We start from the raw sequence: 26579 nt of genomic DNA, 5'->3' as shown, positions 1-26579 counted from the left end.
TATATGGACGAATGAGAACTACCGGAACCATCAGGTAAAGATTGATTGATTAAAGAAGGAAACCATTCAAACGAATGGGGAAAAGGACAGGTTGAGCTGTTGTCGTGGAAAAGTGGAGAGTTTCATTACAGTGACCTCGGATTGGTCCATTTCCTTCCCAGATTTTGTATGTGTTTGTATGTAATATGCGGGTAACCTTTCGACATCGGTATGGTCACTCGAATACCCGGTTACACCGCCATGGGACAGCTCAACCTGCCCCTTTTCCATTCGTTCGAGTCCTTTCCTTTCTTCAATCAATCAACCTTGTCTGTATGATTCCGATAGTTCTCATTCGTCCATATGCATACTAGCCTATACCAATTCAACCGGTTTTGATAGCTGTCCCATGGCGGTGTAACCGAGTATTCCAGTGACAGTCCTCTCCTGAGGTGCTACCCGCATATTACATACAAACACATTGGGACACTGGGTTGGATATGGACCAATCCCGTGTCAGTGTAATCATACTCTCCACTTTTCCACGACACATAACCAATAGGAGAAGACTATGATTCCGCCCCGCCCCGCTTTGCTAATACGAGTTAAACTAGCGAGGCCGTTCATTATGGACAGCAGCCTAAGGAATGAATGTCAATCCCTACATCGTCTCGCACCTTCAGTACTGTGCTCGTAGAAATCAGCAGTTTCTCATCCTCATTGTTCTGCTCATTCACAATACAGTGGGTGTCGAGAAAATGACGGGTACCCTGTACGCGAAGCTCCCCTTCCAATTTTCAAATTTGAGGTTCGAATTATCTTCGACAGGGACACCATGGGTGTAGTGATAAACGGACCATCCCGGGCTTCGGAGCCTATCGAGCTCCTCGATTTGCCAGTGTCTTCTCAATGGACCAAAAACAAAGGTAGGCTTTACGCGGGAGGTAGAACCGTAAGGGTAGTACAGACAAGTGCAAAACCAGCTTCACCATGTTCCACTCACTCGTTCTTCCTGGGCCCCACTGCCAAGCCGCTAGTTCGGGAATTGGGTATATATAAATGGTCCTGGGTACATTACGTTATGAGCAACCTGCTGAATACGACGATGGATAGTGGAGTACCAATGGCTTGCAGTCCTTATGGGTAAAGTGGACGAACATAACTCGGCTCCACGGCTCAATATATCTACAAAGGATATCTTAGCATCTACACGCTATTCTATGTTACCCCGTACACGAATCTCATAATAATGAAGCTTTCTTGAGCTGTATATTCAAAGAAATGCTAGGACTCTTCGACATTTATATCTAATCTGATTCCTCTTCAACCACAACGTTCGCATGCCGGAAATGACCTTCCGCACTTTCTCTTTTCGCACCGACGACATCCAGACTCCATTGAAGAAAATTTTTGAAATCTTGATTTGTGTGATGCTGCCAATTCCGCCTTACGAATGCTTTGAGTTCCGCGAAGAATTCCTCGATCGGATTTAAGTCAGGCGAGTACGGTGGTAAGTACAACAGCTTTACACCAGCATTTGAACATAGTTCTGCTATTCGTTCAGTATGGTGGAAAGACGCGTTGTCCATGATGAGAACAGATTTTGGCTCCGGCCATCTACCACAATGATGGAGAAGCTGTTCAATAAAGTCCTCAAATATGCTGGCGTCTGTCGATCCTTGGAAGACTCGCGACATCAAGATGCCATCTTGGCAATATGCTGGGAGGATTTGATACCGCTGGCCGCGCTGGAACCGGGAAACCTGGACAGGTGTCACCCCGCGTGGGGACCAGCCGGTCCTCCTGAAGCCAGCCCGTTTATCACAGCCTGATTCGTCTATGAAGACTAGGTGATACGAGCGAAAATCTGAGAGCTGATGCAAATAGTGATCTCTTAGATCCGCATTTCGTTCTTGTGCTATTCGTCGTGCTACCTTTTTGGTCCAACCCTGCGATCGAAGGGCTCGGCTAACAGTGTATGTGGACACGAGTAGTTCGAATTCGTCATATAAGAAGTCTGCCATTTCGTCCAGGTATAAATTCGGTTTCTCGATCAAGTGGTCGCATAGCGCTTCAAGCATAAACGGTGTGATCATACGAGGCCGGCCACCAGGGATCAGGGGTGCTCGAACATCGCCGAACATTCGGAGGTTGTTACTGATAGTTATGATCGAACGTTTGCTGCAGCCAGCCGCTTCGGCCATTTCTGAGGTAGTCAGCGATCTGCTGTCAATCATATCACGAATCATCACAAGCTGGGAGGGGGCGAGTCGAGGCGCCATGATGGTCTTTGTCGCGCTGTCGCCCAAAGTTGATGAGGTGCGCAGGGCAACAAGATGGGTCTGGGTCGGTTCGGGCCGACAGTCCAGCCGAACTCCTACTAAGCCTTTGCACCAATAGAAACGTGTCTTAAAATCAGCCGCACTTCCGATGGCGACTGCCCCGCAGACAGAACACAACACCGGAAGACTTCAGATCGACCGCAACACCAGCCGGGCGACCGTAGCACCAAATGTGCTACTATATCACAAAATGGCGGATCCAAAAGTCTACACCGTCGGCTGGATCTGCGCTATTACTACTGAATATGTTGCCGCCCAAGCCTTCCTCGATGAACAGCATGCGGGCCCGGAGTCCTTACCGCCTCAAAATAAAAACGACTACACCTTAGGGAGAATTGGAAGACACAATGTGGTGATTTGCGTTTTGCCTCTAGGAGAATACGGTACCTCTTCAGCGGCCCGAGTCGCCGAGGACATGTTACACAGCTTCCCTAATGTTCGGATCGGTCTGATGGTCGGCATCGGCGGCGGAGCTCCAAGCCCTCAGCATGACATTCGCCTTGGTGATGTGGTAGTAGGCATTCCTCACAACGGCCGGAGTGGAGTTATTCAGTACGACTTCGGTAAAATGATACAAGGTCAAGGCTTTTGTCCGACAGGCTTCCTCGATCAGCCCCCTACCCTTCTCCGCGCAGCGGTCAACGGCCTTCAAGCCCAGTATGAGATGGAGGGCCATCAACTTAAAGAGTCCATCCATCACGCTCTTGAGAAGAAGCCACGACTACGGAAAAAGTACCAAAGGCCAGATCTCGAAAGTGACCGGCTTTATCGAAGCCATATCGTCCACACAACGGATAGCAGATCGGATTGTAAGATGGTTTGTGGCGATGATTCGACCCGCTTAGTTTCACGCCATCTACGCTCTGAGGATGAAGATAACCCGGCAATTCACTACGGGTTGATCGCATCAGCTAATCAGCTGATGAAGGATGCTCTCATCCGTGACAGACTTACAGCAGAACTGGATGTTTTGTGTTTTGAAATGGAAGCTGCTGGGCTGATGAATCACTTCCCATGCCTTGTGATCCGCGGTATCTGCGACTACTCAGATTCACACAAGAATAAAGAATGGCAAGGTTATGCGGCAATGGTCGCCGCAGCGTATGCCAAAGACCTACTATGCCGAATCGTTCCTGGGCAAGTGGAAAGAGAAGAGCGGATTCTGGGTATTATCAAGCCAGCTATTGAGCATATGGCTCGAACCATAGATCGCATAGACCATGCTTCCATACTGGATAAGCTGCCCGATGCGACTAACGCCAGGTTTGACGCGTTCGACGATCGAGACGCAGTGGAATGTCTCCAAGGCACTCGGACCGAGCTCCTCCAGCAGATAATGGAATGGGCTATGTCGCCGTCCCAAAAATGCATTTTCTGGTTAAAGGGAATGGCTGGGACAGGAAAATCCACAATATCTCGGACTGTGGCAAGGTCGCTCAAGGACACCAACCATTTGAGTGCTAGCTTCTTCTTTAAGAGGGGCGAAGGGGACCGAGGGAACGCGAAGAAGTTTTTCCCGACATTAACAAGGCAACTGATGCTCATGATTCCTGTGTTGAGGTCTGGCGTGCACAAGGCACTCCACGATGACCCTGACATTGTGTCAAAATCGCTTCGGGAGCAGTTTGAGAAACTACTCCTTCACCCGCTGCTCGATCTTGACCAACTCGGCCGACAACCTCAAGCCGCTGTGATAGTGATCGACGCTTTAGACGAATGCGAACATGACCAAGATGTCCGAAACATCATTCGATTACTGCCTCTTCTACAGAAAGCAAAATCGGTTCGTCTTCGGATCTTCTTGACTAGCAGACCCGAACTCCCAATCAGTATCGGCTTTTCAGAGATCGCGAATCATGGGTATCAGGACCTAGCTCTTCATGAGATACCCGAAAAGGTGACAGAACGTGACATACATTTATTCCTGCAGGACCGATTTGCGAAAATCAAACAGGACAGAAATATTTCCCAAGACTGGCCCGGCGATAATGTTATCCAGAAATTGGTCACGGTGTCCGTTCCCCTATTTATTTCGGCTGCCACCGTGTGCCGTTATATCGAAAATGCAAAATGGGAACCTCAATTCCGCCTCGCAGAGCTTCTAACGGACCAAGCCAAATATGTATCGAAAATGGATAAGACATACCTGCCAATTCTGATGCGACTACTGGACGATCGAGAGAGTGATGAATCGGAGCAGCAGCAGCTCCTGCAAGAGTTCCAGGACATAGTTGGTGTCATCATCCTTCTCGCTGATCCGCTTTCTATAAATGCCCTGTCACTGTTTCTTGGAATAGGAGCGGACCAGATCGGCAATCGATTAAATTCGTTCCGCTCTGTTTTGAGCATTCCCGGTAACCGAGATCAGCCTGTAAGGATTCTACATCTATCGTTTCGGGATTTTTTGGTCCAGTCTGGAACCAAATTTCACGTGGATGAGCCAAAAAAGCACAAGAAAATTGCTCACTTATGTCTCAAAACGATGCAAAATCATCTACGGAAAGATATCTGCGATCTAGAAAGCTCTGGAACGTATAGGACAGACGTCGGCCCTCAATATATCCGCCAATATCTACCGCTGGAACTACAGTACTCTTGTCGCTACTGGATACACCATCTCGAGCAAAGTCAGGATCTATCTTCCGGGATAGAAGATGTGCTACTTTTCCTCCAGAAGCATTTTCTGCACTGGTTAGAGGCGATGAGTCTACTGGGTCTTATATCGGAGGTGGTGGGTATGCTTGATCTCCTCCGCACGGTTGTACTAGTAAGTAACATAGAAAACAGCCATTTACGACTTACACTAATAGAGATAGGGCGACAACAATTCTGTAATATCGGAATTTCTGCATGATGGAACGCGCTTTGTTCTGAAAAATCGCCAGATAGCCGACGAAGCACCACTTCAGGTTTATTACGCAGGGCTAGTGTTTGCACCTCGAACGTCAGTAATTCGTAGAGAGTTCAAGTCGGAGCTTCCAACTTGGATATGCCAGTTCCCACAAGTTGAGGAAAAATGGAGCGCAGAATTACAGGCTATCGAGGGCCATTCGGACTCGGTTCAGTCGGTAGCCTTCTCGCCCGACGGCCGGCTGCTGGCGTCCGGCTCCGACGATAAGACAGTGCGGCTCTGGGACACGGCGACGGGCGGCCTGCAGCAGACTCTCGAAGGCCATTCGGGCTCGGTTCAGTCGGTGGCCTTCTCGCGCGACGGCCGGCTGCTGGCGTCCGGCTCTAGCGATAACACCGCGCGGCTCTGGGACACGGCGACGGGCGGCCTGCAGCAGACTCTCGAGGGCCATTCGGGCTGGGTTCGGTCGGTGGCCTTCTCGCGCGACGGCCGGCTGCTAGCGTCCGGCTCTGACGATAACATCGTGCGGCTCTGGGACACGGCGACGGGCGGCCTGCAGCAGACTCTCGAGGGCCATTCGGGCTCGGTTTGGTCGGTGGCCTTCTCGCCCGACGGCCGGCTGCTAGCGTCCGGCTCTTACGATAACACCGTGCGGCTCTGGGACACGGCGACGGGCGGCCTGCAGCAGACTCTCGAAGGCCATTCGGGCTCGGTTCGGTCGGTGGCCTTCTCGCGCGACGGCCGGCTGCTGGCGTCCGGCTCTAGCGATAGGACCGTGCGGCTCTGGGACACGGCGACGGGCGGCCTGCAGCAGACTCTCGAAGGCCATTCGGGCTCGGTTCAGTCGGTAGCCTTCTCGCGCGACGGCCGGCTGCTAGCATCCGGCTCTTACGATAACATCGTGCGGCTCTGGGACACGGCGACGGGCGGCCTGCAGCAGACTCTGGTGAGGGCCATTCGGGCTCGGTTAATTCGGTGGCCTTCTCGCGCGACGGCCGGCTGCTGGCGTCCGGCTCTAGCGATAACACCGTGCGGCTCTGGGACACGGCGACGGGCGGCCTGCAGCAGACTCTCGAAGGCCATTCGGGCTCGGTTCAGTCGGTAGCCTTCTCGCGCGACGGCCGGCTGCTAGCGTCCGGCTCTAGCGATAACACCGCGCGGCTCTGGGACACGGCGACGGGCGGCCTGCAGCAGACTCTCGAGGGCCATTCGGGCTCGGTTCGGTCGGTGGCCTTCTCGCGCGACGGCCGGCTGCTGGCGTCCGGCTCTGACGATAAGACCGTGCGGCTCTGGGACACGGCGACGGGCGGCCTGCAGCAGACTCTCGAGGGCCATTCGGACTGGGTTCGGTCGGTGGCCTTCTCGCGCGACGGCCGGCTGCTAGCGTCCGGCTCTGACGATAACACCGTGCGGCTCTGGGACACGGCGACGGGCGGCCTGCAGCAGACTCTCGAGGGCCATTCGGACTGGGTTCGGTCGGTGGCCTTCTCGCGCGACGGCCGGCTGCTGGCGTCCGGCTCTGACGATAAGACCGTGCGGCTCTGGGACACGGCGACGGGCGGCCTGCAGCAGACTCTCGAAGGCCATTCGGGCTCGGTTCGGTCGGTGGCCTTCTCGCCCGACGGTCGGCTGCTGGCGTCCGGCTCTTACGATAACACCGTGCGGCTCTGGGACACGGCGACGGGCGGCCTGCAGCAGACTCTCGAAGGCCATTCGGGCTCGGTTCGGTCGGTGGCCTTCTCGCGCGACGGCCGGCTGCTGGCGTCCGGCTCTAGCGATAAGACCGTGCGGCTCTGGGACACGGCGACGGGCGGCCTGCAAGAGACCTTGAAGACCAATGGAATCGTCAACAAACTCGACTTTTCTCAAGAGGGTTCATATCTAATCACTAACTTGGGCACCCTCGACATTCAATCTGGGCACGAAAATTTTGCTTCTACTTCAACCCATAAGAATCCGGCGATCTTCATTGAGCAAGGACGGTGGATAAACATGAATGGCAAAAGTGTACTATGGCTTCCTCCTGACTTTCGGCCTAGCTGTTCCGCGATTAATGGGGATTTACTTGCGTTGGGACACGCATCAGGGCGGGTTTCTTTCCTACGATTTCATCTATAGCAGTCGTCCATAAATTTCATTTTCATTCCTTCCTCTATTTTCTAATCTCTTTGTAAAAGAAGGGCCTGGGAGAAAGGTAGAATTTATATGGCCCTTTCGTGCTAATGGAATGTACCATTAAGTTCCACGAGGCTCCAGATCTGTTTGCCACAATTAGATGGCTGAGTCAGTGACAAGTTCTGGAAGGTTCTACGCCAGGGGGAAATGAAGAGTACATACCATACCCCACTAAACAGCACTCAAATTCCAGGCTAGAGTCTTATCAGTGGGGCTGAGGAATTAAGAAAAGTGTGGAAATTGGTGAAGCTGGTTTTGCAGTTCTCTGTAAAGAGCGTTAAGGGTGGTTAGACATATCTCATGGGTCGCAAAGAAAGAAACTTTGGCTGATTCGAGGCAATTCACCCTGACAGTCTTTCTATCGAGGGGCCTGAGATACGATGACCCAAAAGACCCCTAAACCTGTCACATCAATCAAAGTTACATTTCAAGATCAGGGAAAACATATGTCATCGGATTGATAAGAGGCGTCGGTGGTCAAAAAGCCGTTCCAGAGGAATGCTAGCACGTCCGACGGTATTTATATGGTAGCCCATGGCTGCATTATGGGTTCAACAGCCAATGTAGCACATGTGTTCTTCATCACAGTTAAGGCATGATCCGAGTCACCAAAAAACCACGTAGCAGATCAGGCCCATCCAATTAAATTGGCAGAATAGCCGAAGGGGAAGCCATTGTAGTTTGAATGGAGCTGAGCGAAATGGAGAGGCCGAGGACGACTAGTCTCGGATATTTAGAACAGGAAATTCGAAATTGAGTGGCACGAAGAAGGCAAACTGAGGAAATGCAACTTTTATAGCGCCCTCCTATACTTACAGTGGAGACATTTTCTACCCCGAAAAATCCCGTCTCTCTTCATCTCAGACATCAAATGTCGGATATTCGCGCCCGGGTTGAACACGCTCCTACTACTCATTACAGTTACTAGTGCAGGGCTTAGGGTTTAGAATTTAGGTCAATTCCACCAGTAATCTTCGCTCGCCAATTGCGGTTATTCCGGCTTGTTTATTATGATGAATCCAAGTCGTCAATTTTGATCAACTCAGATGGCTCCTAGGAACCTAATGAAGTATATTTGGAGCTAATTACAGTAACGAAGATGGCTTACAAACGTCCACAAAATGGTGTGTAGTCGCCTATGCCAATATCATGCAAAGCCTTCAATCAGGTCCGAGCACACTTGTTATGATTCTAAGGTCTTTTTGCTCCTCTTTTTTTGTATTGATTCAAAACGTTGACTAAACTAATACATCTCAAGGTACGAACGTTTTTGCGTGTTGAAAGGACTATTGAACTTTAAAAGATCCATTCGGCCATTTAAATTCGTGTTGGCTAAAGTGGTCGCTGATGAGGTCGTGAATGCTATGCCATGGGCATCGTCTAGAAAGGCTGCTCTCTAAGACGACATGCGCACTGCCAAGACGGGAAAACTGGAAGGTATTGGTAATTGACAGACGGTATTTGAAGGACCTCATGAAGAGTTTGCGATTTCATTGTGCAGCGCTTAGCTGTAGTGAGGAAATGTAGGAACGATGCGGTCTTGAATCACATAGCTCAGAATCCTAATCAGAGTAGTAGTAATCGTAGTCCCAGTCGGGGATAATGTCTCTGCAGCTGGTCGGACCGTCGTCATGCCAATCGTCGTCGTCGTCATCAAAGTCATGAAAGATAGGCTCGAAGTCAAAATCAAAATCATTACCCTCCTCATTCATTGCATTATCCATGATGTCGTCATTCCACTGGTTAATTGCTTCTTCAATACCCTCCCTAGTCCAAGGGCCGCGGGCGTTGGCTTGAGATGTTCCATCAAAATTTGGGCTTTGCGAAAGCTGAATCCTCTCCTTGGTTGCTTCCAGTATCTGAACCTCCCAAAATTTCTCTCCAGGTCGACATAGCTTGGTGTTGTAGGCAACGAAGAGACCCGGTAACAACGCAACATCTCCCACGCAGTATTTCACAATTTCTGGTTTAATAGGACGATCATTGAATATCTCGTATCGTCCTCCAAGTGCGGGGTCATACAGTCGTCGAGTATTGAGTTTTGTCATCTCCCACGTCTTTTTCTCCTTTGCAGAAATCGTGCTGTCTTTCTCGACACATGCTGCTAAGCTGGCGAGAAACTCTTTCGGGCCCGTTCTTGTTCCCAATTCCATCAACTGTACGTCTCGAGCACCGTCAATGGCGATACTATAATGGCTGAATAATGCATCCGAGTCATGTCGAACATCGAAGAAAACTTTCAAGATGACCGACGATTCTAGTATGGATTTAAGAGATTTACCATCAACATTGACAGTAGAAAATGCGTCAGCTCCCAGTCGGTGTATATCAATGAGATATACTTTTTCCTTTGGGGGCGCGTAAATGGTCATGACGGATATTGAACCATGACGACCAAGCTGATAGCCTTCCAGGTCGATGAATAGTGATGGGGTATCAGTTCGGAGAGTCATCACCTCGCCTATAACAGACCGAAGGAGAGCCACCGAGTCCACGACGACGGTTTCGATTCGTGCCAGATCAAAGGCCATGGTAACTTCAAAGCTGAACAGCTCGAGTTCGTGATGGAAAATCGTCTAATGGTGGAGTAGAAATGAATATGGGCGGGTGAGTATTTAGGAGTTTCGCTCTTCTCTTTTCAACTTGCTTTATTTCCGCCGTCTCTTTGCTACCCCTTACAGATACCCCTTACATTCGGCTTGGGAACACCACTGCCGTGCTAACGTCTGCCAAACCTTGGCTCTCCCCTTCTGCTTTCGCGCTCACCGCTAGGTTAAAAATGCCGCATGGGCGACATTCTTCGTCTATACCGTCAGGTTATTGTTCCAGGTACATGTCACCGTAATATTCTTTCTGTCAATTTTTCCTTCTACGCTGATCATACAAGTCCAAAGAAAATGGCCGGCTGGGTAATTCCTGCAGTCTTCGTATTGCCAGGGAAGATCTTGTAGGTCATTGATCGCTCATGTAGTTCTGAGGAAGCACCGGTTTGCCACTTGAGTGGACGAGTTGCCGTGTTACAGCATACAATGAATGCTTCCTGGGATCGAAGATTCGGGAAACCATGAGAAGAAGGTTCTTTTGATCAAGTTTAGCGAACCGACTTTCCGGCGGGAGGTATTTAATGTAACATTACCTGTATTTGAGCTGAGATGAACCTTAAGGATCAGATCAGAGCTGGAAATCCTCTGATCTCGTAGGGTCGTAAACGAGGATAGACAGCAACGTAGGATTTGAGAACTTCCGTGTCCATGTTACACCAGCAGGGCTTTTGGCGGACGAGCGGCTAGTTTTTGTATTCTTTCCTCGCATTCTTCAAATGCAACCTAATCCACTCACCTGCCACCATTCATAGTGTCAACTGAGTCTTAAGACTACCCCCTCTCACATAACTGATTCGCTCTAATGGGGGGCCAGAATATATCTCGACCATCGCCACCAGATGGGAGCCTGAACGTAACAATTAGGTCTTGTTCCGAAGTTCAGAAACACTGAGCTCGTCCGTCTCGCCTGAAAAATGAGAGATACTCGGCTCTCTGCCACTACGGCTGAAGCATCGATGCAAAACGCTACCTCTCTACGTCTCTACATCATCATGCAATATCGAATACCTTATCATGGCCCTAAAGCCGGTGGAATAACGTCGGACTGTAGGCTGATTCCTACAAGGGTAAGCAGCGAAGGTCAAGTAGGCAGACCTGGAGGCAATTGCCCTAAGACCTCTATCACTCTGGCAGACCAAATCGTTCACGGAAACTTCAAAACCACCATGGTATGAATTTAGACCCTGCTCCTTAATTTGTTTCTGCAGTCCTTTTAGATGGCTCCGGATGAGAGGGCTACCATGATGCTGGCGACAATGCACTTGGCAGCATCCAATTTCAAGATGACAGGAAATATGGTTCGCAATTGTGCCCATATCTGACAATAAACGTACATTTGGCCATAAAAGGTATGTAGAACAAGCGCGGTTTACCTTTATGGCTCCTTGTATGATATCATCAACACACCTTTTCGTCAAAAACGCTACGCACCAACAGTGGTTGTAACTAGAGCAACGTATAGATGAGAGTTACAGTAGAAGTAGCCAATAAATCCGGGTAATAAAGCCAAGGACGGTTACATTGCGAGAGATAGCACTCCACATTCTTCAGCTGAAGTTCCTGAGCAAAGAACTCGCGGGTGATGCGTACATTTTCGGTCACATCTTATGGAAGAGGGTTTGCAAGTTTAAAAACGAGTTACTGCAGTGGAAACCTGAACCCATTTCAATTGTCATATCTCTCAACGAACAACATAGCAAACAAAACTCGCTATGCAACCATCAGGATTTTTGGAAGGCTATGAAGTCTTGAAAGGCACCAAACGCCCTGTTAAAGACCTTGTAACTGAGTCTCCCCCGGTTGCGGATGCCAATCGTCAGACCCGAATTCTCCCCAATGATCCTGCCTTTAGATCAGCAAAGGACCTCTGGGGATTACTGCAGATAGCCGAAAAATGTCTACAAAATCATGTTCGGCTGACGATGGGTTACCGTCACTTACCTGTGACCCTAATGTTGAACCCGTGCAGATGCCACTCAGAGGACTTTCGCGCAATGTTTGGGAAGGAGTCCGCCTTGGGGAGGCTTGAACAGATCTTTGACAGGATCGGTCTGGATATCGAATTTGATGTTTCCATATGGGACATCTTACCGATGATGAGCGACGAGTGGTTCGAAAGCATGATTGAAAATGGACGAGGGACAGAGCTTGAAGAGTTAATCATGCAAGGATTTGAACTAATAGGACTACGGCGGACGATACGCGCCATTTTTCATAACCCCTTCCGCCCCTACTACCGCCCCCATAAGTAGACTAGCCTAGCAGGCCCTTGTCACCGCCATCAACTATCCTATATAACTAAACAATCACCCAATGCTTCTCCATCACCATCGAATGCTCCTCCATCACCATCGAATGCTCCTCCATCGCCATCGAATGCTCCTCCATCATCAGTAAATAATCCTCCATTGATCTCTTCTATTATTACTACTATATACTATGCCTCGGCCTCCTGTCAATCTTGATCCTTACCAGGAGGAAATTACTAGGCTTGTTCATACGAATTCTACTAATGAGGATATCTGTGCTTTCTTGCTAAATACATATGGTATTAGGATCTCTCCTGTTACTATACATCGGCGGCGAAATGCATGGGGTCTTCATACTCCACGGGCTTACTACCAAAAGGATAGTCCTAATGAGATCAGTCGCAATCAGATAGTATATAACCTTCTTCAGCTATCGTTAGATACGAAGGAAATCCTTCGTCTCTTACAAAAGATGGGGATACCATCATCTGAACGTTCTCTTTGTCGTATACGGCAGAAGCTTGGTGTTAAGCTACGTGTTGACAATGCTGCTGAGCGAGCCTCTCAGGAAAGACTTATTGAGAGGATTCTTACTGCAGAGGATCAGATTGGAGATATTGAAGGATATGGCCGACGTTACCAGCAAATTCACCTGCGTAGCCAGGGAGTTTTCATCGCAAGGTAAGTAAGTATTATATGGTCGTGTCAATCGGTCATATGGTCATGTCAATCGGTCATATGGTTATATCAATCGGTCATATGGTCATGTCAATCGGTCATATGGTCATATCAATTGGTCATATGTTTATATTCGTTACTAATGATTCTAATAGAGATCGTGCCTACGAAATCTACCGAACTATCAACCCAGATGGAATTGATGACCGCCGGTCTGGCTTTCAACGCCGACGAGGTGCCTATATATGCGATGGGCCTAATGCAATCTGGCATCTTGATGGCTATATGAAATTAGAACCTTTTGGTATTGAAATCTACGCAGCAATTGATGGCCACTCTCGATATGTTATATGGATATATATTGGGATATCTGCACGTACTGCAGTAAGTGTCCTTCGGCAGTATCTTAATTGTGTGAAATCGAATGGGTATATACCACGAAAGCTTCGGGTTGATCTTGGTAGTGAGACGGTATTAATTGGCGATGCCCATGTTGCTCTACGAGAATCATTGAATGCTCCCCCATCACTATCGAATACTCCTCCATCACCATTGAATGCTCCTCCATCACCATTGAATGCTCCTCCATCACCATTGAATGCTCCTCCATCACCATCGAATGCTCCTCCATCACCATCGAATACTCCTCCACTTCCATCGGATACTCCTCTATCATCATTAGTTTCTCGATTTCGAAACTACTTTATCTACGGGCGCAGTATTGACAATCAGCGTATTGAATCCTGGTGGGGGCAGCTTGCACAGTCAAGTATCTTCGTCTATCATGAGTATTTTAATATACTCTTAGGCGATGGAATCTATTCAAAGCAATGCATTCCTGAGCAGGTAAGTAGAGGTATACTATCGACAATTTTACCTAGTAATCCCTACTAAAAAATGTCTAGATAGTACTTCTTGCCATCTACATGCCTATTCTACGATCTCGCGTTCAATCATACGTGAGCAGTATATGGAATGTACACCCGATTCGTAAACAGCCTAAGCGGCCACATATCGTTTCTGGTAAACCAATAATGAATTACTACTATCCTACCGAAGATACTCCTGATTGCAAGGAATCTTTTGACCCTTCTCTTCTCCAGAGGTATGTTTCTATTCTATGGTCAATTCCTTCTATTCTATGGTCAATTCCTTCTATTCTATGGTTAATTCCTTCTATTCTATGGTTAATTCCTTCTATTCTATGGTCAATTCATCGTATACTATGATTAATTTATCTTATACTATTAGGCTCCAGGAGGATGTGGCAGAATGGGATCCTACTGAATACCTTCCGCCTTCTACACTAGATTGGTGCCGTCTACAAATGGTAGAAATTGGCCAGCAAGAAGTGGGCGAGCCGTTTGACCCTGAAGACCCTCTCATTCAGCTTCTAGGTGATAGAAAGCAGCCATATCGGAAGGTATATGAGACTATGCGTGCGAGGGCCCTTCTACACTACCAATCAGGTACTTTGCCTATATTAGCACTAAGTATGAAACCTACCGGTGCATTCTCATGGGGTCCGAGCGGTCAATGGCATCAGGGCGCATAAGCCTCCGAACTCTTTTAGGATTAGAAGACGGCAGAGCATATTCTATCTTCTCTCGGGCATATTCTCTCTTCCATCGTACATATTCTCTCTTCCATCGAACATATTCTCTCTTCCATCGAACATATTGTGTCTTCTATTCACTATCTTCCTCTATCTACTAGGATGGCATCTGAACCATCTATCCCCCTCGCTGCTCTACAGGCTACTCTTAAACAGCTATTAGAGACTATATTAGCAACTACAGATCCTTCTTCATCTACATCATCATCAACAAGAACACCAACAGCTACACCAACACCATTATCATCATCGATATCAGATATTTCGACATCAGCTTCGTATATTCCGGCATCGGCTTCGCGTATTCCAGTATCGGCTTCGCATATTCCAGCATCGGCTTCGCGTGTACCATCACAGCTTAATTCTCGTTTTGAATTGCTTTCTGGTACTGCTAGCCAGGTTCGCAGTGCTTATATTGGACGCCCACAGGCAACTATACCACCACTACTACCACTAGAAGAGGTAACAATCAATGCATCCTTCTATTTGTTAATAGATGGTGAGGATATTACACCAATCAAAGGTAATATACTATCTTCTCTCTATCATATACTTCTATATTCTTACTATATACTTCTTTAGGTGCACATATCTCTACCAATATAATTCCTTCGGTGGAATGGCTTACTATGGGTAGTTTTGCATACTCTCTGGTACAAAAACTAGGTTACCTACCTATTGAATTCGAATTCAACCACGACGATGAGGCATTCCTAGCTAGGACGGTTACACAGTATACAAAGAAAGGACCATTAGAAGCGCAGTATCTCCTACCAACTAGTCCATCTGGGTCTACTAGGTGGACTTCTGGTCAGTTATGCCGATTGGTCAACCAGGAGAAGGGGGCAAGGATCTTCCATGTTATTATAAAACGATCAAAAGACACCGTGGAAAGGATGACACATGGACTACCATCTCGGTCTACGATATCAATTGAAAGACAGCTAGCAGCTATGGAAGACTCAGCGAGCATCATGGAAGACCCGGTGAGCATTATGGAAGACCCGGTCCCTATTATAGAGGACCTACCACGAAGCAAGCGAAGACGTGCTACACCACCAGTGACACGGCGGAACTTACGTCGGCGACTACAAGGATGACGGAGACTATATATTTAAACTAGAGGAGGGAATTACTACTGTCGGCAATTCATGTACTTAATAATCATATAGTTTAAATCATCGCTTTATAATATTAGTCCTTAATAACGATAGAAGAGCATTCAATGGTGATAGAGGAGTATTCGATGGTGATGGAGGAGTATTCGATGGTGATGGAGGAGTATTCGATGGTGATGGAGGAGTATTCGATGGTGATGGACTTAGAAGTTTAGATGTAATTCTGCCGTTTTTCTGCCAGTTCTATCTATAGGTTTTGAAAAATGGCAAGGGGTTATGAAAAATGGCGTCTATCGGCCGCCGTAATAGGACACTACTTGGAGAGGTTTAGGCCTCCAGGTATCGTTGTCTTGCAATGTGCTACACACTCGCGCCAATGCACGAGATACCCATTTCTGCGGAGCGTCAATCACTCTTTGGCTCGTGCTCTTTGTTCATCCATTGACAAGGCACTTGGAGGAGAGTGTGAAACCATAAGATACAAAGACCATGAGTTTTGGGTTGTACCGGGATTCCATCCAAGCGTCATAAACTATGAACCAGATGCCGTGAAGCGGAATACGCTTGCTACAACCCTGGAGAGGATTTTGTTATCAGTTTACCAGCCATACGTGGATCATTTGATTGACTAAAGCATCTTGAACCATTTTTTGGAATGAAGGAACATAGAAATGATACAGTACGGAACGTGGAAACGATACCCAAATGGCACTCCACGTAAAGAAATCTGTAAAATATACGTCTCCTTAGGAAACTCGCATACGCTCTTGGTTACCATTACATGGAGCTTTCGTGGAAGCAGTGAAACCGTGGCATGGTTGAATACGACGCTCTGGAGTCTGTTAATAATGTCCTCCAAACATGTGACGTTCATCATTGTCATATACAAGAAACTATAGTATGCGAGATACAGTACATGCATCATAGAAACGATCTAAAATGTAAGATTAGGTTGCAATACATATTCTAAGTTACTTTCGCCACTATCCTTCCAGCCGTCTATAAATATAACTGAACTGAACATGAATGTTAACCTTAAAATTTGTTTACGATAATTGAACAGACCAGAGAGAACCAACCCACTACTCAGGCAAAAAAAAAACTGAAAGTAGAAAACGGAGCAACAATTATCCAAAAAAATTGAAACGACAATTCGAAAAAAAACACTTCTTCATTCTTTTTCCATACGATCTATATTCGCCCTAACAAGCTGCTGCATCAAAGTGACCCAAAATGCCCATTTCGAAAAACATCTTCAAATACTTGTTTCATCATGTCATTCTTCCCCCCGGCTGCCACAACACTATGATGAGGATGAACTAGAGGATGGCTGTCCCCCGGAGCGCAGCCTCCACCTATTCGGTCAAGAAGCTCTGGAGTCTTTCATAACAGAGACATCGCCAGAAGAAAAAGAGATTTGGCATATTGTGGTGGGCATGCTTCAAGATTGGAAAGAAGTGGACAAGCGGGGTGCGGTTTGTCAAGATACCTTGACCCAGATTATATCAGACCTCAAATCCAAAGGTGTGTTAGTCCTCTCCCGGTTTTGAAGAATTAGCCTGACTGATAATGATAGGGGCGGCCGCTTTATACATCCGATCACAAAATTGCGGCTGGGTGGCATACTACGATAAATGCAATGACAAAGTGATTATTGATGCGTTTGAAGCGTCGCCTAGCGCAACGGACGTAATATCCGCTCCTGGGAGCCTTACGCGCCAGTTACCTGGTGTGAGCGTTGCCCTTCCGGGTGGTTTGCTTGAGGATGCTAGGTTCTGTAAAGAGCTCTCTAAAAGCCTAACACGCCTGGCCACTGAAGAAGTGGGAGAAATGATGTTCAAGTCCCACAAAGCTGGAATACCAGTTCCGGAAGAGCGGGATACCACTCACCCTGGTCTTGTCACCGAAGGCCTGATGAGCCAACTTTTGGCATTTGGGGAAAGCAGCACAGCACCACTGTTTTACAAAAACACGCGGGATGACGTCAATTGGAGAAGTAGCAGGCTGCCTTGGAGAAGGTCCCCTCATTGGTTTGTGTTACGGGTTGCACTTCATACAGTGCTTCAACGTGCTCTGCCTAACGGAGAAGGACAAAAGCGATACAAGAATTTCATGCTATATCTTGTGGCTGAGCTTGGAATTTTATCCACGCGTATTCGACCAAGTGTGCCTGCAGATCACTTGGAGATCATCCGAGTCAAGACGTGTCGACGCCTTCTCAAATTAGAGGGGGAAGCCTACGAGTTCGTCCTGGGACATGCCAGAAAAGCGGAAACAGCCATATGGGACATTTTGCAAGGTACCCAGCAGAAGATTGCCAGATCGACACTGATGCACATACCAAAATCGTTTACCTGTGTGCCTGAGGATTTCCATATATCGCTTAAAAATTCTCGACACTACCTGGAGTCTGCCATGTCTGCTGACCCCGCGGAAGTCGAACAATCATCTTTTGATCGGCGACACGAGCAACGCAACCAATTCAACAGATTTGGATTGCCGATTTTGAGAAGTGGCGATCTTATATGTCTAGCGGACTTTGAGAGCTGGGTCAAACACACACTGGGCTCTTGGTACAGCGCAACGGAGCCTTCAGACCATATGTGCTGTTTACTTGGAGAGCTGCTGAAAAGTTATTGCGATCTTGCTATCGAAGCTTACAGCGATAGCCCGGACGCCATGTCCATGGCTATGGTATGTATCATGGAGCTTTGGGTCATTTTAGACAAAATGTGCATCGTTGTCTGCCCGCTTTTGGGGTCCTACTCCCCTGAAATACCGGATAACTTTCTCGAGCCCCTGCTCTTACCACAATTTTGCGAAATGCAAAGAGCTAGTAGGGTTGAAACATATATTCGTTACAGGAAACGAGAGCAAACAAGTGGTGTTCCAAGCATCTTTTCCGACCCCGGTCGGCCAGGATTCTCTGTTGCTTTCTTTGATAATTCAGAGATACACCAACGGCTCCGGGAGCAAGTAGAGAGGCATGCTCGAAGTAGCGTCGATGCGAAAAGAGTGGAGTGGCAAAGAAAGACTCAACTTTACGAAGAACTTATGAACCGGGCTTCTCGAACCCCGCACCAGTGGGACATTGATTCGCGCGGGAGAAATTGCCACTCTGCGGTGTGCCCGTGCTGCTCTATCGAGAGTGATGCCAAACCTGAGCATAGATGTATACGAATGGCCACTCCCGGAGAATGAGAATATTCTCAAATCAGTTGTTTTCGAGCTACAATGCCCACATTGGTTTGCATGGTGGCGCGATATTACTTGGAAATTAATTCAGGATCTTGGCCGACGGCGAAGCGAGCGAGGTCCCGATGTCCAGCAGAATCTCCTTTCATATAAAGATACGCAGCAGTTCTGCGTGAATCATGGTCAACGCCTCACTCTAGGATCAACAGCGAAGTCCTGGAAGAGAACTCACTACAGTAATCGACACTTCCCTATTGCTTTCAACGACATCACTCCACCTAATGGGTTCCGGCTTCGAATTCTTGATAGCAAGGATAACAACTGGGTGGGAGATCAGAAAGATTACCCTTCGGTAAAGCAGTGGTGTACATTTCATCTCCCACCAGGGCCATACTCTTGCCTTCAATACACAGTCGACTCCTCTGCACACTCGGAGAACCAGGTCATAGCGGACCAGCAGCACTGTCCTTCCGAGATTAGTCTGCATGAATTCGTCGCGTTCGGCTGCCTCCGTGCAGGAACAAGAGTGCAGTGGCATAACATAGTCCGCGAGCTGGCTTCATCTTCACTTTCAATGAATGAACAGGCGGTAGGCTTGCTATTTCGTCAAGCGGCCTGGGAGCTCACGGGCCCAAACCCTGACTCAGAGCTAAGAGAAGCTCACGTATCATTTAACAAAGATAGCTTAGGGATCCAACTGCTGGAGTGCTTGGAACAAAAGCTCAGTTCCATTGAAGCCAACTGGAACGAGCATTACACGCTTCATACTCTTGTTACACTTGGAATTCGAGCTCTAAGCTTGTCCAATGGGTTCGGAGATGTTGACAGAGCGGCTTCTTTCCTGCGTCGAAGCAGAAGAACGTGCTTGAAGTGGTGTGAGGCTTTAGCAGGAAGACTGGAGAGTCAAACAGATGCGCAAAGTGAAGCCCAGCAGTTGCTTATCGTTAAGATTGGCGGTATCTGTCAACTCACATATGCGGTAGAGCCACAGCATCTTCCGCTTGTTCTAGATAACCGTACCGACCTCTTCCATTTGACAAGGTGCTCAATCTTGGTTTTTGAGAACACGCCGCGATCCCGTGACCATCTCCCATTCGACATTGGAAATAGTCTTATATGGACAACCAAAATTCTTCATTACCTTGAAGAACATGCCCGTCAAATGATTGCGGATGATTCATCAGGATTTAATGAAGCAATAAAGATGAGCATACCTGATCTACAGATTACGTCTTCGTGGACTACATGTCCGGGAACACTTTCGCGCTGGGTTGCCAACCAATCGATTGCTGGGCCCCGTGAATGTCCACAAGATATCCATTACAATCTGCTCAGTGGAGAGCTTCTTCTAGCGAACTGTCCCCCAGGACGACTTCCTGAGGAGTACACTAGCCTGTCTTCATTTCAGCGCATATTTGGCAATGTGAGAATGTGGCCCACCATAATCCCTCGGTTGCCAGCTTCCATGCTAACTATATAGCGAACACTTACGGTACTGCCCTCAAATCTAAAAGGGTCAGTATTTATGTCGACGATCCTTTATGAAGGATATTCAGTTAGTTTTCCTGGCCATTTTCTCGAACGACTAAGAAATTAAGTCTGTGTCGCAGATCCACTTTTCATTGAACGCAAAAGGTCTTATAATAAAGGCACGAGCCGAACATCAGCTGCTACAGCTTATCCCCCACGAAATTTTGGCTGGAGATTTTCCGGAGGATTTAGTTTCGAACTATGGGCATTGGCTCAATTTGGAGACCGGGACACTCGAGTTTCGCCCCCTTGAACATCTATGGATCCCGCGGTCGAGTAACTGGAACCTCTTAATGAACGCTGCGCCAGGAGGGATCTCAACCATGAGCAGATGTCATAATGCATTGATCGACATAAGGAGCCATCTTTTCCAACAATTAAGGGCTGTTTTGGAGGTATTGGATGATCCTGGATATATACATGTCATCCAGACTGGGAGAGACAATCGCAAGTCTGTGGAGGTTGACATGGTCCGACTTCGTCTAAAATTCATCATCAACAAAGCTGGCGGGCTCGATTGCCAGGAACTTAACGCAATAGTTGACCACGACCAAGATATCGGATGTTTATATGGTCTACGGAACAAGCTTGTGCTACTGGACACCAAGAAACGTTGCCGCTCCGTGCTGATACCCTATGGAAGCGTTCAATTAATCAAGACCAAGCACCAAACTTCTGTGACTGTCAATGCACCCAAAGGATCTTATCGGAAGTATTTTCACTACTCGCTCGATCGTTATTTGAAGGTTTTACAGGGGTCATTCGACATGTTAGAGATACTTTATCTGGCATATATGCACGCTGTTACGAGCCATATTCTCCCTGATCCTGCAACAGAGCGTTCAGGGACTGCGGAAGCCATACGAATTTTAGGGCAGGCATGCCTGAGAACCTCGTTTCCACTTAGCTCCGAAACAATTGCGCTCTTAAAAGTCATTGCAACCCTGACCCCTCGTCGTCGCTACTACCCACGTCATTTGAAGTCCATGCAAACCGTGTCGTGGAACAGTGAGCTTGGCGAACTAGCCCAGCACGATGATTTCCGAGTCCTTGCACAGGAAATCGTGGAGAATGCAAGCAGGTTTTGTACACTCCATGGTGTAAGTGACGCCGATCGTGATGAAATGATGGACTGTTATAAAGATCGTGGAGATCAAAATCTCCTCGAAAGAGCCCGTTCTCGCAATTCACAGTTCCACTGTTCTGAATATGGCGGTAGTGCAGCACGTCAACTACCTCAGCCAACATTATATAGGTCTCGTGACCGTGATTATCAGAGTGACCGCAGTCACCGTGTTTATAAAATCGCGACCCTGGTGAGAGACTGGCGGCCTTGCCTCTCACAATGCTCTGATCTTCTTGGAAGCGTGGGGTCTTGGAAAAGTGTCCGGCTCTCATGGACCTCTGTACAGGACCTTACCTGCTCAGAGCTACTGAGATTGTCCTTCAGAGACGCATGGGGTTCTCTGTATGAGCTTTGCCGATCCAGTGATCAAGGCAGAGACTCATACAGCCTCATGTCTCTCTTTTGCACGATTGCATTTTCTGGAAGGGAGGAACTCCAAATTTATCCACTTTTAACTGTCGCATTTTCTGGCATATTTCGGGACCTTCCAATTCCGTTCAGTCAACGAGAAGCCCTTGACCTGGAAGCGGGCGAAGAAATCGATCCTCAAGAAGTCAATGCAGCAATCAAAAGAAATTACAGCCATTTCTTCTGTCCCACGATCATCAGAATCACCAAAGCACAAAAGAGAGTGAGCAAGCAGCGCCAGGAGGAATACGATCTGCAGAAGGAGGCCGACATGGGGTCATGCCTAGAGGCCATCAGAAGACAATGGCCTTGCAAAGTACCTCAGCTGCCTGAGATTGAACGGATGGATAAATCAGGAGCTTCGGAAGCATGCTCGTTGCTCTGTACGAAATGGTACCAGAATCGCCAATTTCTGGCCTTTCTTCGCTTGGTTCAAGAAAACTTGGATACCACAGTCGACAATGAGCTTGTGACCGAAATCGGAATTCCCTCCTCACCGCCTGGAAAATCGTTCTGTCCTCGTCCACCGTTTTCTCCACCCGGGCTCTTGAATATTCTGTCATCCTCCAATCCGCCTAGCCTGCCGAAACAAAGTCCACCTCTCAAATTCTCTCGGTACCGCACGCCACAATGCTACAGTGCCGTGTTAAATACAGAACTTCGGTCGTTGATTTTAGGTTTCCGAGAAAGTTTAAATGCATGTCGGCGCGAGCTTGGCGAAAGCCTTGAAGAGAGTTTGGAGGCTCTCCAGGAAGCAGACATGCCTTGCCCTCCAAAAGCGCTCCCAGTGGAGCGGAGCGTCATTGCTGAATACTACGCTTTTCAACAAAGTCGAAGAGAAATGCTCTGGGCCATGATTAAAGAATCATTGAAGTCGACAGGAAATTTCTGGGAGGACGTTTCAGAATCGATTCTTTCGCCGCATATCACCAGTTTCTCAATCCTGTCACTTCTGTCTGCGAATCGTTGGAAATCAGTACCAGGGTCTTGGAAAACCACTATCTTGACATTTGCAAGCAGCATCGCCTCCCTACGTCGTGCCGAACGACTATTAAATTGCTACGATCGAGACGATATTGATGGATTTTTCAAAGAATCAGAAAATGTCAGTCAAGAAGGATGGAATGCTCATGATTACCCTGATTGGCTACTTTTCGAGATTGAAAGCAACCTCACCATCCGCGAATCACAGACACAAGTGGCTCTGAACATTATCAGACCAGAAAGCTCAGCAAATGCGGTTATGCAATTAAACATGGGTGAAGGAAAAACTTCTGTGATAACTCCGATGACTGCATTGACGCTCGCGGATACCAGTTGTTTGCTTCGGTTGTTCGTCTTGAAGCCTCTTCTGAAACAAAGCGTGAATCTTCTAGCTCAACGCCTTGGCGGGATGCTAGATCGGCATATCTATCACATTCCCTTTGCAAGAGACACGCCTTTGGATGAACCAATGATTGACCAGTTGCGCCAGATATATCTGGAATGTCAAAGAACAAGAGGTGTTCTAGTAGTTTTGCCGGAGCAAGTCCTGTCATTTCGCCTGGTGGGTTTGGACTTGATGGAAGGAAATCCGAGACTAGCCCATCAAGCGATAAATTTGGAAAGGTGGCTGCAAACCAACTCCCGGAACGTTATCGATGAGAGCGATGAAGTTCTTGACCCCAAATTTCAACTCGTCTATACAGTTGGCAGCCAGCAGACAGTCGACGGACAGAGTGATCGATGGGAGATCACACAGGCTTTGCTTGCGTTGGTTGCTAGTGAAGCCGAGAAATTAAGCTTGCAGCATCCAGATTGCTTGAATGTTGAACGCAACGGAACTCGTTATCCAATCTTCCATTTTCTGCAACCAGAAGCGCCTGACAAAATAATTGCGAATGTGCTGGATATAATCAGTGAAGAAGGTCTCCCGGGCCTTCCAATTCAACAGTGGGCTCGACGAGTTCGAAAAAGTGCGCTTGACTTCATCCGCTTCATTGATACTACAAGGGGGTGTAGAAATGTCATCCAGGAGAACTTCCAGGGAGGCGTTTTGCTCCGCAAACTACTAGTCTTGCGTGGTCTGTTCGCTCATAATATCTTGAAGTTTTCGCTGGCTAGTAAGCGCTGGCTGGTCGATTATGGCCTACATTCCTCCCGTTGTCTAATGGCTGTCCCATTCCGGGCTAAAGGCATTCCTTCCGAGAACGCTGAGTTCGGCCACCCCGATGTCGCCATCACATTGACTTGCCTGAGCTACTATTACCAGGGTCTCACTACTGAGCAAGTACGACATTGCTTCGCCTTGTTGGGAAAGGAGAATGACCCTTCAGTACTGTATCAGTCCTGGATCTCCAAAGACATGAGCTGTCTCCCCCCAGCGCTGAGAGTTATTAGCGGAGTGAACCTGGAAGACGCACAAATTTTCTGCGGTGTCCTCTACCCTCACGTGCAATACCAAAAAGGCATAATCGACTATTATCTTTCCCATGTCGTGTTCCCGAAAGAGGCCAAGGAATTTCCGCGGAAGCTTTGCGCATCCGCCTGGGACATCCCTTCCCGCGAAAATCAACCACTTACGACTGGGTTCAGTGGGACGAATGACAACCGCCTGCTTCTCCCTAGCTCTATACCTCAACGTGACCTCCCTCATCTTCAGCTCACAAATGCGATGGTGCTACGTTGCCTATTACAAAAAGAAAACCGCGCGTGTGTTTTAGCACAGGACGAGAACGGCTGTCAACTTTCTACCACCCACTTGATTGATTTGATCAGGAGTCAGGATCCTCCAGTAAACGTCATCATAGATGTTGGAGCTCAAATCCTGGAGTCAAGTAATCAATGGGTTGCCAACCACTGGCTCTCGCGGTCCACGGCCGACGATGCTGAAGCTGCCATCTTCTTCGATGAAGATGATGAAGCCGCAGTAATTGATCGAGAAGGTCACGTTGAGAGACTTTTGTGCTCATCATTTCGCCAAAGAATGCATAGGTGCCTGGTCTTTCTGGACCAGCAACACGCGCGTGGTGTTGATCTGAAACTTCCATCAACATATCGAGCCGCCGTGACGACGGGCCCTCGTTTGACAAAAGATAGACTTGTACAAGGTAAGTATCTCCAGCCTATATGAATACGGGGTGATATCTTTCTCACATTTTGTTAAGCGTGTAGCAGAATGCGCGGCCTTGGAGTTGGCCAATCTGTACTATTTTTCATTCCCCCCGAAGTCAGACATGGCATGAGAGTAAACTTTGGATTATTGGACTCCTTCTCCGTCATCCAATGGACACTCACGCAAACATGCGATACTTTGGGAAGTCTGGGGCCTCTTTGGGCCTCGCAAGGCTTGCAACATTACAAGAGGGACAGGTTATGGAACATGCTTACCGAAGGCAGTACATCTGCTCAAGATGTCGTGGCACGAATCGAGGAGGCTGAGGCGCAAACATTGTCTGAGCTTTACGATCCTTCTCAGATGCCCGGAACGTCTACTTTGGATGAGTACATAGATCCAAGCGATCCCAAAGTACGCGAGCTTCTCGTGGAGTCGTTTGCTAGCGTCGGGATCGCAGGCGGCCCGTCACTGCACGAAGAACAGGAACGCCAGATCACTCATGAAGTAGAGAGAGAAACGCAAATTTATCGACCCCCCAAACAAAAGCCCCTCTCTCATCATGTGCATGAAGATATTCGATACTTTGTGAAGTATGGCCAATTTCCAGACAACGGGATATGTGCAGCCAGTCTGGCATTCGACGGTCTTCGCAAGACCTCTGTCGGACAGTTTGATATTCCACCATCCCTAGGTGCTCGGCTTTATGCTTCAGAAGATTTTGTGAAAACTGTTAAGCGAGCCAAGGCCACAGTGGATGACCAATTCTTGAAGCCTGTTCACTGGGTCTTATCTAATTCTCACAATGATGACTTGCTAATATTGAGCCAACATGAGGCCAATGAGCTCCTTCCTGACATTCGAGTCTCACCAACGACAAAATTGCACGTGTACTCCCCAAAGACAACCAAAACCATGTGTTCTTTCGACAACCTAGCTTTTCTCACCGCCGGCGAAGCTCGCACCGTTCGGTCTTGGTCTCGCGAGATAATCCAAGGCTTATCGCTATTTTCCGGAAGCCTTTATTTCGAAGATTTCTCGGCTTATGAATACTTCCGGAACTTCCTAGGTCTGGTAACAGGCGTTTGTCGTGATATTCCGGAAGGGCGAGTCTCTAACGAGGGGTTTGTTGATGAGGAAACGCGACGGCTGATTGGGTGGCCCACGCTTTCGCCATTTGAACGCAATCCCTTGCCATTCCTACGCACACTACTCAATCTCAGAAGTAAAGGGCATGGGATTTCCCAGACCCATGTCGGCATGGTTCTGGATGTCCGTGCGCTGACGGCCGATCACTTCTAGGGAATGTGCGCGTTCTTTTGTACCTTGTTCAAAGCAAACCGAGATCACAATCTGATAGGCTGTGATAGCCACATCTCTCAAGTATCATTTAAATCCAACTCCCTGGAAGAAGAAATGCTGCCAATCTTCAAATGTAAATGTAGTAGTTTGATATGTACGAAGAGGAAAATGGTTGCGCTAGTGAGCCAGACACCCATCTGTTTCGGTTGCTCCTGGGAACCAGAATCTGCCTGAGTATTCTGTAATTCTGGAAACCCCTCTCAGGTCGCTTTCTTGACATATAAATCCCTAGCACTCCCATTCACAGCTTCGTA

At 48.0% G+C, this 26579-nt stretch overlaps 5 protein-coding genes across 5 annotated transcripts; 4 read left to right on the top strand and 1 right to left on the bottom strand.

Moving 5' to 3' along the window:
* Positions 1 to 3513: 3513 nt before the first annotated feature.
* Positions 3514 to 7290, top strand: N7496_006029 (uncharacterized protein; the record flags this gene model as incomplete). Its single annotated transcript, XM_056698958.1, has 3 exons — positions 3514 to 5088; positions 5138 to 6138; positions 6192 to 7290. 3 exons carry the CDS (start codon positions 3514 to 3516, stop codon positions 7288 to 7290), a joined length of 3675 nt encoding a protein of 1224 aa, XP_056554371.1.
* Positions 7291 to 8909: 1619 nt separating this feature from the next.
* On the bottom strand, positions 8910 to 9878 carry N7496_006028 (uncharacterized protein; the record flags this gene model as incomplete). Its single annotated transcript, XM_056698957.1, has 1 exon — positions 8910 to 9878. The coding sequence occupies one exon, from the start codon at positions 9876 to 9878 to the stop codon at positions 8910 to 8912; it is 969 nt and encodes a 322-aa protein (XP_056554370.1).
* A 2511-nt stretch (positions 9879 to 12389) lies between these two features.
* Positions 12390 to 14432, top strand: N7496_006027 (integrase catalytic domain-containing protein; the record flags this gene model as incomplete). Its single annotated transcript, XM_056698956.1, has 4 exons — positions 12390 to 12880; positions 13033 to 13723; positions 13783 to 13982; positions 14129 to 14432. The coding sequence occupies 4 exons, from the start codon at positions 12390 to 12392 to the stop codon at positions 14430 to 14432; spliced, it is 1686 nt and encodes a 561-aa protein (XP_056554369.1).
* A 4575-nt stretch (positions 14433 to 19007) lies between these two features.
* Positions 19008 to 22251, top strand: N7496_006026 (uncharacterized protein; the record flags this gene model as incomplete). The annotated part of the gene is made up of 2 exons (XM_056698955.1): positions 19008 to 20228; positions 20416 to 22251. Coding segments are annotated over 2 exons (3057 nt in total), but the record flags the coding sequence as incomplete, so codon positions are not given.
* A 378-nt stretch (positions 22252 to 22629) lies between these two features.
* N7496_006025 (DUF3638 and DUF3645 domain-containing protein) lies at positions 22630 to 26265 on the top strand (the record flags this gene model as incomplete). Its single annotated transcript, XM_056698954.1, has 2 exons — positions 22630 to 24958; positions 25016 to 26265. 2 exons carry the CDS (start codon positions 22630 to 22632, stop codon positions 26263 to 26265), a joined length of 3579 nt encoding a protein of 1192 aa, XP_056554367.1.
* Positions 26266 to 26579: the final 314 nt, after the last annotated feature.

Source organism: Penicillium cataractarum (genome assembly GCF_028827025.1).
Source record: "Penicillium cataractarum strain IBT 29864 chromosome Unknown utg000005l, whole genome shotgun sequence".
In the NCBI taxonomy this organism is placed as follows: domain Eukaryota; kingdom Fungi; phylum Ascomycota; class Eurotiomycetes; order Eurotiales; family Aspergillaceae; genus Penicillium; species Penicillium cataractarum.
The sequence above is the reverse complement of the archived record's forward strand: the minus strand, read 5'-3'. Positions and strand labels throughout refer to the sequence as shown.